The 14,610-nt window shown below is 41.9% G+C and overlaps 1 protein-coding gene across 1 annotated transcript in view; it reads right to left on the minus strand.

Moving 5' to 3' along the window:
- ANXA10 (annexin A10) overlaps nucleotides 1-14,610 on the minus strand; it is a 45,012-nt gene that overhangs the window by 11,199 nt on the left and 19,203 nt on the right. Inside the window, exons 3-5 of the mRNA XM_090034715.1 lie at nucleotides 13,826-13,939; nucleotides 11,614-11,704; nucleotides 10,763-10,842 (exon numbers count right to left, since the gene is read on the minus strand). Coding sequence (XP_089890841.1) covers nucleotides 10,763-10,842; nucleotides 11,614-11,704; nucleotides 13,826-13,939 — 285 coding nt within the window. The remainder of the gene's footprint in view (nucleotides 1-10,762; nucleotides 10,843-11,613; nucleotides 11,705-13,825; nucleotides 13,940-14,610) is intronic.

Consider the following 14,610-nt stretch of genomic DNA (forward strand, 5'->3'; position numbering starts at 1 on the left):
TAAGTGAAGGGGGCAGGGCGGATGTATGATTTTCCATGATAGAAAAACCCAGCCAGTTTTGGGCTCCACAATTCAAAAAGGACGTGGAGAAACTTGAGAGAGTCCAGAGAAGAGCCACGCGCATGATCAGAGGTCAGGAAAACAGATCTTACAAGAACAGGCTGAGAGCCATGGGGCTCTTTAGCCTGGAAAAGCACGGGCTCAGGGGTAATCTGATGGCCATCTATAAGTTTATCAGGGGTGACCACCAGTATCTGGGGAACGTTTGTTCACTAGAGCGCCCCAAGGGATGACAAGTTTGAATGGTCATAAACTACTACAAGACCATTTCAGGCTGGATATAAGGAAGAATTTCTTTACTGTCTGAGCCCCCAAGGTCTGGAACAGCTTGCCATTGGAGGTGATTCAAGCACCTACATTGAACACCTTCAAGAGCAAATTGGATGCTTATCTTGCTGGGATCCTATGACCCCAGCTGACTTCCTGCCCCTGGGGCGAGGGGCTGGACTCGATCTTCCAAGGTCCCTTCCAGCCCTAATGTCTATGAAATCTATGAACCCAAAATCAAATGCCAAAATATATAGGTATTTAGAATTTATTTTATTATAATGATTGAGGCATTGGTAGGCTTCCAAATTGCTTTACAATTGTAAACATAGCAATAAAACATTGTATCCAGTTAATTCTTATATATATAGTGGCATTTCATTTTAATCACGGAAAAATGCAGGTTTGCGGGGGGAGGATGTGGGGGTAGGTTAAATCAGAGAATTTGCAGTTTTTAAACAGAGAAAATCAGGATCCCTGAACTGTAACAGTGGCATCTGCGTCTTCCTTACTTGTTTTGTAATGATTTGTTTATTTAACAATGCAATTTTTACAAAGGAAAAAAACCTCCACATTTTTCCTCAGAGTCCAAATTGTCAGATTAGCCGTATCAAACAGTGATTGTTTTGCTTTATGCTGTATATCATCATCACCTACAATTAAGTTTCAAGACTGAAAAGTTGCCTGACAATTTTGATATATGAACCAAAAAGAGAACATAGCTCATTTTTCCCATAGGTATTTAAGCTTTTTAGTTCTATAAACCAAACAGATATGATTTAGTAAATACATCAGGATCAGATACATATAGTTATAAGAAAAAACTTTTAGAATTGCTTTTTTTTAAAATATATTTTTTTAACCATAAGCATACTCTGAGGATATAATTCAAACCAGGTTTGGGAGTTTTATCATTCTCAGACAGCACTTAATCATTTCCTTAATTATATGTTTTTGCAACAATTTACGTTTAGTTTGGAGTTGACAATCATTCTGCCACAAAACTGAAAGTAGGGATTAAAATTATGTATTGTCTGCCAGCTATTTTGAAACCCTTGCCTGGTAAATATATTAATTCACATTTTTATTAAATTGTAAAGAATGTTCATAGAACAAAGAATAAAATTCTTAGAGACAAGATAAATTATTTAAAGGGAAGTATGTTGGAATAACTGCCTATGAATAAATATATGAAACTGGAAAGTATGACAAGTGGACAATAAAATATGCAAAGGAGTGCTTTACATAAATGGAAAAAAATCCTAAATTAAATTTTAAATGAATATTCTTGGTATTGTTTGATCAATGCATCCTACAAAGTACATCAATGTTACAAATCCCAGAAATGACAGTTTTTCAATTCATAACCATACAAAAAAGATCAGGACGAAAAACTAGCTCTTTATATTGCATTATAATTCTGAATAAATTATAATTATATAGAAACTCAATACATTGATTAAGATTACATTAATTGGGAAATAATTGTCTTGCAAGAAACTAGCTTCTCTGAAGAATCTGTAGCACACAGGTAAACGGCTACTCATGCTGGGAACTCTATTGGCTTCCACCAACAGTTTCTCTATGTGCTATCAAGTACAAAATGTCTTTGACAAACAGGATTCTATTGGTTTAGAAATTGTCAAGAAAAATAAAAAGTAGAAAATGCTGAGTCAGAATGAGATATTTTCCTACAATTTGCAGAGCAATCGGAAGCAAGATTCTAATTTTTTTTTTTTATTTTGGTCTATAAAATTGTCTAAAAAGAGAACTGAAAAGGGTAGTATTTTCAGCAAAAAACCATGGGACCGGGTGTTCTATGTGTTGTTCAACCTCTGGCCTGCAGTTGTTCTGCAACTTGTTCAACCTTTGGCTTGCAGACTAGATTTGGCCTTTGAAGCCTTGTCATCCAGCCTGTGGGTCTCCCCACAGGTCCCAAAATTTGGCAGCAGGAGAGCAGTTAATTGCAGCTCCTTTGCTGCCAAATTTCCAGACTGATGGGGAGCCCTGTGGGCTGGCTGACATGACACTGCAGGCTAGATTGCATTAAGCGAGCAAGCAGCTGGATCCAGCTTGTGAGACTGGCTCACGCATAGTGTCAGGCTAGTGCACGCAGCTGTGAGAACACACTGTATTGCACGCATGGACCAAACCCATGTGCCAGATAAAGCCCATGGACTGGTTTTGCAGCACATACAGGCCAGAAGTTTTTGCACTACTACCATAGAGCTATGGCATGGTTGTTTGCTTAAATGGTACCCTAAGACAATATCCATAGATAGAAGGTTCAATTATAAACCTTCAAAGAAGTGCCATCTAAAAGAGTTCACCTGTAATTTTGTCAGGACTCTTTTAATGGCTTTTTTTTGGTATTCTGTCTGGCTTTTGATCCCAGAGGTCACCTTCTGGTTGTTTTTGTTTTGACCAATGAGAACTGCATATTATAAGGCAGGATAATTTGATTTGAAAGTAAAAAAAAATCTTTAAAAAGCTTTAATAATGTTAAGAATTGAGATTAGTTATACAGTAGTATTGATCTGGAGATAACAGCGGTTATCTAAGCCTGCTGGGGGATGGGGGGACTACTGCCACTGCTGGCCAGCTGAGCGACCCTTGCAAAGCCAGCAGACCAAGGCACTTAAGGGAGCCCACCCCTGCCCCAGCCCTGGCACAATCTGTGGGCAAGGCAAGAGCCCCTAAGGGCACACTTGCCTGCCTGTACACTAATGCCAGGAGCCTGGGTAACAAGCAGGAGGAGCTTGTCCTCCTGCTCAGTGCAAAGAATTATGACATCATTGGGATAACGGAGACCTGGTGGGACTCCACCCATGTATGGACCACGGGTATAGAGGGCTATACCCTGTACAGGAGGGATCGTGTTGACAAAAGGGGCGGGGGTGTAGCTCTCTATGTGAAGGAAAGCTACATGTCCCTGCAAGCTGATGTTGGCGAACGGCATGGACAGCTAGAGACCCTCTGGGTAAAAATTCGTGGGAAAAATGGCACAGGGGACACAACGGTGGGAGTCTACTACAGACCTCCCACTCAAAGTCCTGAGCTTGACAAAGAGTTCGCCCGGGAACTGACTGAGGCCGCTTGCTCCAGGACCTTGGTTGTCATGGGTGACTTCAATTACCCGGACATCTCGTGGGAAGATCACTCAGCTAAATCCGAGCGGTCGCAAAGCTTTCTCTCATGCGTGGATGACCTCTACCTGACTCAAGAAGTCTATGGGCCAATGAGAGGCAAAGCGCTGCTCGACCTGGTACTGGCTACGGGGGACGACCTAATCGGCGACCTAGTGATCGATGGGAAGCTGGGTAACAGCGACCATGAGCTGATCACCTTCACCATCTGCCGTAAAGCTGGCAAGTCAGTCAGCAACACAGAAGTCCTTGACTTCAGAAAAGCCAACTTTGACAAGCTCAAGAGGCTAGTCGGTCAGGCCCTCAGGGACCATGACCCCAGGGAGATGGGAGTTCAAGAAGAGTGGTTGCTTCTCAGGGAAGCGATCCTCAATGCACAAGCTAAATCTATTCCAACACGGAGGAAAGGCAGCAAGAAGGCACACCAGCCCTCCTGGCTCTCCAGGGACCTAGCAGACCTCCTGTGGCTAAAAAGGAAAGCCTACAAAGGATGGAGGACGGGATTCACCTCCAAGGAGGATTATTCTGCACTGGTCTGGTCCTGCAGGGAGCAAACCAGGAAAGCCAAGGCTGCAACTGAACTCCAACTAGCTTCAAGCATCAAGGACAACAAAAAGTCCTTTTTCAGATATGTGGGGAGCCGGAGGAAAAGCAAGGGCAATGTTGGACCCCTGCTAAACCAGATGGGGCAACTGACAACTGACGCCCAGGAAAAAGCCAACCTATTAAATAGGTACTTTGCGTCAGTCTTTCATCAGTCCCATGGGACACCCATGCGTGCTATGGGACAGGGAAATCTGGGTGAGGGGGATCCCCTACCCTCCATAAATGCTGACCTCGTGAAGGAACACCTTGAGAAGCTGGATACCTTCAAGTCAGCTGGCCCTGACAATCTGCACCCCAGGGTACTCAAGGAGCTGGCGAGCGTCATAGCCCAGCCCCTGGCACGGATCTTTGAAAACTCCTGGCACTCTGGTGTAGTGCCCGAAGACTGGAAGAAGGCCAATGTGGTGCCGATCTTCAAGAAAGGGAGGAGAGTGGATCTGGCTAACTACAGGCCCATTAGCCTGACTTCTATCCTGGGGAAGATCTTAGAAAAGTTTATTAAGGAGGCCATCCTTGATGGACTGGCCCAGGCTAACATTCTAAGGGACAGCCAGCATGGGTTTGTTGTGGGTAGGTCTTGTTTGACCAATCTCATTTCCTTCTATGACCAGGTGACCTATCACCTGGATAAGGGAGAAGAGATTGATGTCATATATCTTGACTTCAAAAAAGCTTTTGATCTGGTATCCCACGATCACCTCTTGGCCAAACTGGCCAGTTGCGGCCTTGGCTCCACCACGATCCACTGGCTGGGAAATTGGCTCCGTGGTCGGACCCAGAGGGTTGTGATTGATGGCAGTCACTCATTGTGGTGCCCTGTGACCAGTGGGGTCCCTCAAGGCTCTGTCCTGGGACCCATACTGTTCAACATCTTCATTAATGATGTGGACATTGGAGTCAGGAATGGACTGGCCAAGTTCGCCGATGACACCAAACTTTGGGGCAAAGCATCCATGCCAGAAGATAGGCGGGTGATCCAGGCTGACCTGGACAAGCTCAGCAAACGGGCGGACGAGAACTTGATGGTGTTTAACACCGAAAAATGCAAGGTTCTCCACCTTGGGAGCAAAAACCTGCAGCATCCTTATAGGCTCGGCAGTGCTACGTTGGATAGCACTACAGAAGAAAGAGACTTGGGGGTCATCATTGACCACAAGATGAACATGAGCCTCCAATGCGATGCTGCGGCTAGTAAAGTGACCAAAACGCTGGCTTGCATCCATAGATGCTTCTCGAGCAAATCCCAGGACGTCATTCTCCCCTTGTACTCGGCCTTGGTGAGGCCACAGCTTGAGTACTGCGTCCAGTTTTGGGCTCCACAATTCAAAAAGGATGTGGAGAAGCTTGAGAGAGTCCAGAGGAGAGCCACGCGCATGATCAGAGGTCAGGAAAATAGATCTTACGATGACAGGCTGAGAGCCATGGGACTCTTTAGCCTGGAAAAGCGCAGGCTCAGGGGTGATCTGATGGCCACCTATAAGTTTATCAGGGGTGACCACCAGGATCTGGGGAACGTTTGTTCACCGGAGCGCCCCAAGGGATGACGAGGTCGAACGGTCACAAACTCCTGCAAGGCCGTTTCAGGCTGGACGTAAGGAAGAATTTCTTTACTGTCCGAGCCCTCAAGGTCTGGAACAGTCTGCCAGCGGAGGTGGTTCAAGCACCTACGTTGAACACCTTCAAGAGTAAATTGGATGCTTATCTTGCTGGGATCCTATGACCCCAGCTGACTTCCTGCCCTTTGGGCAGGGGGCTGGACTCGATGATCTCCCGAGGTCCCTTCCAGCCCTAATGTCTATGAAATCTATGAAATCATGAGGAAAAAAAACATCTGTTGGATTCTGAAAAAAAGAATATTTTTCTCTTGCATGTGTACTGTGCAACATGCTTTATTTACCTCAGCCATTTGTGCTCTCATTTCAAACATCATCAGGAAACTTTTCTACGTACTTATGACTTATCTTTCCCTTCCTGCTGGGCCCTTTGCCCTTATTTGCTTCTTAACTCTATAAGATGCTCTGAGATAATAAAACTGATCAGCTGGTGAACATGTTGGGCATAACTTTATTGGCTTTGTCCTAGTTGCTAATCTTCCCCACCCTCTGTATCAAAGGTTCTGCGTAAAATCTGACTTCGTCTTTGCAAAAAAACAGTGATGAGTAATGCTTTTTCTATGTATATATAATTACTAATCTATATACATATTTGGCCCTCACCCTGAAAAAAAAATGACATTTAAAGACTTTCTTATCTTTAAGACATGTGTCATTCCTTTGACTGTACTGGGATTACATATTTATTTTGGGAAAATTTTGAGGAAGTGTGCTGAATCAGGGCCCTAATCATTAAGACTATATTAGATGGAAAGTTCTTCAGAGCAGGAACTATGCTATCCTATATTTGTAAAATAACTTATTAAAAATAAAACAGAATTCAGTGGGCAAGTTGCGTTTCCCATTGTGAGTCTAGCAGCAGTTTTCTAGCTATTTATAAGCAGGTAGCCTAGCCTGCTAGTTTCTGCAGGCAGGTTTTGCTCTCTGAAGAGCGCATCAACCAGTCCATCCAAATAAACACTGTCCTTTAAACAAACAAAACAAGCAAAACAGACTGCTGCTGTCCTGTCCCAGACACTGGGAAGGGACACTCTTTGGCTTTGGCCACAGCATAGCAGCCTGATATGTCCCAACCCCTTGCCCTGGGTGCAGCAAGCAGTTCAGCCTGCAGCTTGCTTCTCCTTGTGTTCTCTCCCCTGGGGTTATAAGCTCCCAGTGAGTCACTCCTCATTATCCAAATGCCCCCCAACTGGGCTGTCAACAAGACTGACGTCTAAAAGGGACAGATCTCCCTTCTACACCAAGTAAAATGGTGTTTTTGCTACTTATGCACAGGTTGTGTTTGCATTACCTCTGCAGTATGTAGAGTTAAGCATGCATGCTAAGACTGAGAATAGGCAACTACATATGCATGCCCAGCTTGCACGTGTACCTGCATTGAAGTCATGTTTTAAACCCAGTAGCTAAATGATTAGGGCACTTAGACAGGAAACTGAAGACCTGGGTTCTAGGCCCTTCTTGGCAAAATGGGGTTTGAATTTGTGTTTCACTGATTTTGCAGCATAGTGCAGGTGTAAAACCTCTCTTGGCAAGGATAGCCTAGAATCCAGCCCTACCCCCACTTTTCTTTACAGGACTTAGGCTCAGGTATGTATCTACATAGTCATGTAGATATATGACCAGTGGATAGCCTGAACTATATATTCATTCTACTCACAGAGATAGAAAACAGACTGGGATGATGCTCTCTTGTGGGAATATAAGAAAAGGTCCTCACAGAAAAGGGTAGAAGTATTTCTAGGATAGAGAGGAGCTCTGCTCCACTCAGTTCCTGCAGGAGATGGCTGAGCCTAAGATACAGACACTGTTACTAGGCTTGGAGAAAAGGCAAGAGTGGAGATAAACTAGACTAAGACCAAGTAGGCTAGAAGGAAGGGTGGTACTAGTGAAAGCTTACTGGAAGAACTAATAAAAGGTTCTAAGTAAAAATATTATAAGAGGTGAGCTGGCTGTTAAGAAGAAAGAGGAGGCCACACATAAAGAGACCCAGAGAAATTGTGGCTGTGAGTGGTTCTGTCTCCCTGCAAGCAAGACCCACCCAGTGACTCACTCCTTGAGTTAACACTAAGGTGAATCAGGTTGGGAAGCTGAAAAACAGAGACCTGGTTTGTGTGGGGACCATAAGGACTGCACCTCACCTGAAAAAGAGGGCAGCAGTGCACAATTACAAGGGGTAATAGAATGGCTAACTGTGTGCAATGGCAAAAGTACCACTTCTGTGGCTAGGGTACCTCTGTTTAGCTGCACAAAGGGAAGTATAATGGTTCCTGATATGTTTAAAAATATCTAAAATGTGTTTAAAACTTATTGTAGGTTGGACAAGAAAGTTGCTATAGTTGGTTGACGTAGCAGTTCTCAGTTAGCTGATGCCTCTAGTTAAGGGCAAGGTACAGACATTGAAAAAGCCCAAGGTAGAACTGATCTAAGTTACATGGTTTTATGTAAATGGCATAGGGTAAATCGGTAGTAAATAGGACACACATTCACCCTTTGGTGAGGGGTGCAAATCTTAAACAGGGTTCCACCATTTTTAAGCCAGTCTGTGTGCACCAAACTTCTGCTCTGTTATGGGCATAAACTGGTTTTGTGTGCTGAACTTCGGTTCTATTGTAGGTATAGACTGGTTTCTATAGTGTGTTTTTTTCCCTGATGATCATTTACACTGGTAAAAGTGTAATGTCTGTACCTGGTCAAGGTTTCCTGACACATTCCGTTTAAAGCCTTAATTTTGATTACTTAAAACATTGCTAAAATTTAATGATTTAGGTTGATATTTTCTATTGTGGGGGTCTGCGTCTGGCAGAATTTTTTTGGGAAAGGTCCTGCTAAAATAGGTGATCTAAAAAAGAAAAAGAGATTAATTTCTTTGCCCATCTTATAAAATGTTGCAGCCATTTCAAGGGGAAGCTCTAGCATCTCTTAAGCTTTGGGGCGGGGTGCTTGAAATCTGATGGGGGTGCTGTTTGAGGGGAAATCATACCATCTAATATTGTCAAAGGTGACCACGGCTAGGAATTATTTCCTAGAATCACTCAATGAGTGACCAGGGTAAAAAGAAATATTGAATAAAACCCTTCCCCCCCCCTTTTTTCTGGGTACACAATGGGCGCATCTACACCTGACTCAAGATTATAGCAAATTACTGCACAGTTAGCATCATCACATGTGCATATGCTTACTGCACAGTAATTTGCTCTAATCGCAAGTAAATTTGCTTCCTGTAAATACAAGTAGCAAATTTACTTGGGAGTAATTACTGCGCAGTACAGCACATGTAGACAGCCAACTGGGAGTAAATTGGTTAGCTGGGCAGCAGGGGACTGCTTCCTGACCCTGGGAGCTACCTGCTGCCAGTGTGGGCTCCCTTTGTTCCCCTGCTTCAGCCAGCAGGGAGCTCCCAGTCCCTGGTCCATGATAACTGAGTGTGGGCTAGGAGCTCCTTGCCACTGGGGCAGATGGACATTGTCCCTGCCTGGGCTCCAGTGGTGGAGCCTGACCCAGAAGCAGGCAGCTCCTGAGGTCAGGGAGCAATCTCTCAACCCCCACCAGGAGATAGCAAATCTGACCTTGCTTCCTTGAATGTATAGATACCTAACTAGGGTGGGTTTGCTCTAGAGTAAATCCATTCCAGAGGATTCGCTTGTGTAGATGCGCCCTCAGTGAAGCAGAGATCAGGTGGAAAAATGTGTATATGCCTATGCCTAAGAGAGTCAAATTAAAATTACACAGTAACCTTAATTCTAGTATTTCATAACTTTTGGCTGCTTGACTTTAAAAACCAATTTTCTTTTAATGTAAAAAAATATAATGGAAATAGTGTCAAATTTTCAGCTGTAGGTGATCCCACAAAAATGTGCTGCTAACCACTGTGGCTGCAACATTCTATATTTCCATATGCCAACAGTCATTTGTGTGACTGCTTGTAAAAAATAAATGTAGGAATATGTTCATTTCTGACAGTGCATCTGTTGCTTTTGAGCCACTCAGTACAAAGCCCCTAGTTCAGACTTTTCAGGCTTTTAAGTGCTTTTAAGTGTTTAAATGTTTTTAATTTTAAGCTGTAATAATACCAAATAAATACAAAGTAAATTGGTACTGCTGTAAAGGTACCTTTTTTCTCTGGTTGTCCAGATGTCACTACTCACTATCCTCATTTGTTCTCTGTACTGGTTGTCCAGATATTACTACTCACTATCCTCATGTGTTCTCTGCACCTTGTCTTATGGCATTGCCTTTTAAAGTTTGATCTTGAAAAGACAGGAGCACCAGCTCTGAGATACTGCCTTCTGCGTAATAACTTCAATTAGAATGAGAACATTTGGTATCTCATAAGTGAGGTCACCTGCTTTGCAGTATCAGGCAGTGTGTATATAATATTGATACTTCTCTGGCCTAACAGACTATCACAGTATAGACTGTATGTTATTTTTCATGTATTTTCAGCACAAAGAATATGATTTTTTTCCAGAAGGGACATAAAAATGTGTTTAATAATCTTATACAGGCAGATCAGATTTTTACCTCTTTTCTACAAAGTACAAACTGTTGCATAGACTGTGTACTCCATTAATGAAGAAAAAATGAAGTTTATGAAATAAAAGAGCATTTGGACATAAAAATAGGCCCTTTTGGACAAGCAGTGGAATGAGCACAGAATCAGCAGTACAATTTCCTGAGACTTATTCAATAAAATAAAACGTTCAAAAGGAGATTGGACAGGTATCTGGCTAGGGTTACCTAACCCCAGCACTCTTTCCTGCCAGGAGCAGGGGGTCGGACCCGGTGGTCTACCAGGTCCCTTCTGACTCTAGAAATCTATGAAATCTATCTATGAAATCTATGAAAATACTTAGTTGACCTTTGGCTACAGCAGAAAGCCAAAGGTAAAGTTAATGCAGGTAACAAAATTCAAATTCAAATCTTTTCCACTTTTGCTTTTTGCCCTCTTCTTCAGGAAATGCATTTTAGCATAGAATAGTCAGCTTAAGGTTTGACGATTGCTGAACATTATCAGAAATTGGTTCTGTATTTCTTTAGAAGTATAAAAAATATTTTTAGTTTGTACAGTACCTGTGCAAGGTTCATAAGTGTGTCTCTGAAATGGCCTGAAGTCTCCGAATAAATATCTTGCTGAAGATCACTATTGTATTCTATGGTGAAAACAAGTTTGAATTACATTTCCAATTAGTATGACACTTAAATATGCTCTAGAAAATGTTGACTAAGATTCAGAAATAGAGATGAATAAATAGGAAAAAATTACATGCAATGTGTTGACCTTTGTCAATTTTTCAACATCATTAGTATAGTAACTTACTGATCACATGAGGCAGGTCTTCAAAGGTATTTATGTGCTTAAAAATGTAAATAGGTGTCCTATGGGATTTTCAAAACTGCTAAAGCAGTTTCACTAATTCACTAACCTGCTTAGGCACTTTTGCAAATTTAACATGTCTCCTGTCTGAGTCCTCAGGCATTTAAATACCCTTGAAGACCTGGCCTGAAGTCCTGAAGCCCTGGCAAGAGCCTTCAGTGGGTGTTTTACCTGACTAGTACCTCTATAGGAGCATGCCTAAAGTGCTAATTAGTGTGAAACCTGTGAGATACTACTAAGCAGCCCCAAAAAGTCTACTTTTCTTATAGACATATATAAAAAAATGGCAGCTGCTGGCTGTGAAGAATTTCAAATGTGTCAGGCAATGCTCAATATCTAAAAATAATTATGAATATTTTAAAATTGATTTCTACTTCTAGCTTCAGAGTCTTTGGCACAATTTTCATGAAGCAACAAGAAAAGAGGGAAAATATTTATCTTTCAGAACTCATCTTTTGAAGTCACAGCCATGCTGTTGTGTCCAGAGCACAATTAGTCCAAATTCTCCCTTGCTATTATATAATTTCAAAAAAAGAAAAAAAATTACGCATTGAGTAGGCCTCTTTCATCTGGAAGATCTCCATATTTGATCTTGAGGCTAATATATCAATTAGACAGTTTTCTTCCGTGCCTGCCCCCTGCCAGGAAGAGAAACAAACAAGGAGAGATGTTACTGGTAGAAATAATGCTTCCCAATTCAATGTAGTAGTACATCTATCAAGAGTAGTGAAAAATGCTAGTTGTTATTAAAAGAGCCTGTTTTTCTGCGTGATTTTTCTGTGAATGGAGGTACTGATTTCCTTCCTTTCAAGGGATTTGTGGATGTTATGAAGTGTCTGCTGTTATAGCTATGCTGGCATACCTATGTCAACAGTGTCTCCTAGTAAAGATGTAGCATATGATGGTGGAAAGAGGTTTTTTTCCGTGAATTCTAGTTATGTTAGCTTCACGAACAACAGAAGCTGAGTGGGTAGAAGCCTCCATCTGCCAGCAGAGCTTTCCTTACAACTGGGGTTTTGTTGGTATAAACTATGTCAGCTAGCAGAGGGTGCTCTTTTCATTCCCCAGCCTACAGAGCTATGCTAGCAAAACTTTGTAGTGTAGGTATGACAGGGGTTACTGATCACCTACAGTTATATTAGTATCAGAACTCAATTTTGCAAGCACTTATGCATTCATAATTTTCATTTTAATTTCAATATCCCGATTATTAAAGGCAGTATGGTGAGTCAGGCAGTGCCCAACCACTAGGGAAAATGCATTGGGATGAATTTCACCTTTAGTGATAAATGAAGCCCTGGCTGGCATTTAAGGAAGTGGTAAGAAAACAAATGCAAACATCAAGCATGTTGTCTGTACTGATACTAAGGGTTTAAACCAATGGTGCTTAATTTTTTTAGACTCAAGACATCCATTTTTAGTCTGAAGGCACCCCTCAGAAAATGTCAGCTCTTTGCTTTCACTCATTTTTTACTACAGAAAAATAACAGAGCAGTTTATCTGTTGCAAAGAACTCCATGACCTGAACAAGTCAGAAATGTTTTTAACACTATGGACTCCTATTTGAAATCTCTTGAGTTTATCTTGCGATTCGGGCATAGATTTTTACATACCTAACAGTGCTAATATTGCATAGCACCCCACAGCATCCTTAAAAGGATCTATCCTGGTGGAGAATCACTGGTTAAAACAATATGAAATGGAGTTTAACACCACTTTCAGGCTCTCTTTTGGACTTATTTGGTAGATTTTTGTGATTTGTGATGTTTGTGGAAGTATTTGATGTTCACAAAGTACTTCATCGTTCCAGTGCAGTCTTGCATTTTCCCTTAGGGCTTTGACTTCATTTCACATGTTTGAGTTCAAATAATTCAGGCTGCTTATACTATTTTGACACACACACACACACACACACACACACACACACACACACACACACACACACACACACACACACACACCCCGCCCCCCCGCTTTATTGTCAGTGATTATTTTGCATTTCAAACAAGGTGCCAGAGGTGTGAAAGCCTCTGCATGTGCTATATTATTTTAAGCATGTGAATTCCCCTATCAACTCCAAGGTCAAGATGCAGAAGTACAAGAAAGCAAGAATTTGATCCAAATGCAGACAGCTTCTGGATTTGCCTGTTCTGTCACTAGTGATAATAAAAACAGCACTTCTGATGCTGCCCATGGTTTGCAAGTGAGGAGATTATTATAGCCCATCATTTAAAAAATACATCAATAGCTCTAAATGTTCTTTGGTATCAGCTGTTTAGGATGTTAAAAAAATGTGGTCACTTATTTTACTGTCTGGCAAGGCTTTCTCAGTAAAGTAAAAGGGATTCTTTTCTTGAAAATAGGAATTCAGTTAAATTTGAGGGGCTAGTCATTATTTTACAAAAGAGTAATGGCAGTGTTCATACACTTGTTTAGTTTCATGAATAGTTTTCTAAAGGCCTACTCATGTGTGGCTTGTGATATCAAGATCTTAAATTTCACTGTATAAATATTTTATTTTCTTTGGTTACTTGATTGTACTTCATGTGTTAAATTTCTGCTATATTTTGTAAAGCGAAAACATTATTTAGATTACCTTTAACAAAGAAATAAATTATAAAACACTGTTTATATCCCAGTATATTAAAAAAATGCCTTTCCAACAGCTTATCATTCACTTATGTGTAAACATCAGTTGAACAGATGTGAGTTGGTGGTGTTAGTCTTAGAGCCCAAGTAAGTTTGAATTAGACAAGCACCTTCATGGCATGCCAGAGCTCATGGGCATCATAGGATGCAGGCGGGTACATCAAGCCAACCATAACTTCTTTAAAGTGTTCAGAAAGATTCTCCTTCAGGTCCATTATCAAATCCTTGAAAAGAAATATAAGCAGGATTATTGCAGTAATCAGAAGGTATGTAGAAATCATAATCATTCCAATAATCAAAAGAAAATGAGCAATTATTTCTGTTTGGAGACTATAAGCAGTGCACTGTAGCCAAAAAGTGTGTAGTGGTGTGTGGTCACAGGGGACAAAAAGAAAGAGAGGAGTTCTCCAGGTTGAATTGAGCTTATATGTAATACAAATTTTGTCTTAAAACTGTACATACCTTGTTTCATAGTTGGTACGGTCAGAAGGGACCTGAGCAGATCATCAAGTCCGACTCCCTGCCATGGCTAGGTGATTATCTAGCTTCCTTTTGAATACCCCCAGGGTAGGAGCGAGCACCACTTCCCTTGGAAGCTGGTTCCAGATCCTAGTCGCCCTGACTGTGAAGTAGCACCTCCTGATATCTAGTCTGAACCTACTCTCAGTCAACTTATGGCCCTTGTTCCTCATTACTCCCAGTAGTGCTAGGGGGAACAGGTACTGTCCCATAGCCTGCTGTTCCCCTCTCAGCCTTCTCTTGTGGAGGCTGAACAGGTTCAGGTCCCGTAGCCTCTCCTTGTAGGTCCTGCCCTGCTGCCCCCTGATCATGCGAGTGGCCCTTCTCTGGACCTTCTCGATGTCCACATCCCTCCTGAAGTGCGGCGCCCAAAACC

This window comes from Crocodylus siamensis, chromosome 2 (genome assembly GCF_052110815.1).
Source record: "Crocodylus siamensis isolate JL-2025a chromosome 2, ASM5211081v1, whole genome shotgun sequence".
Taxonomy (NCBI): Eukaryota; Metazoa; Chordata; order Crocodylia; family Crocodylidae; genus Crocodylus; species Crocodylus siamensis.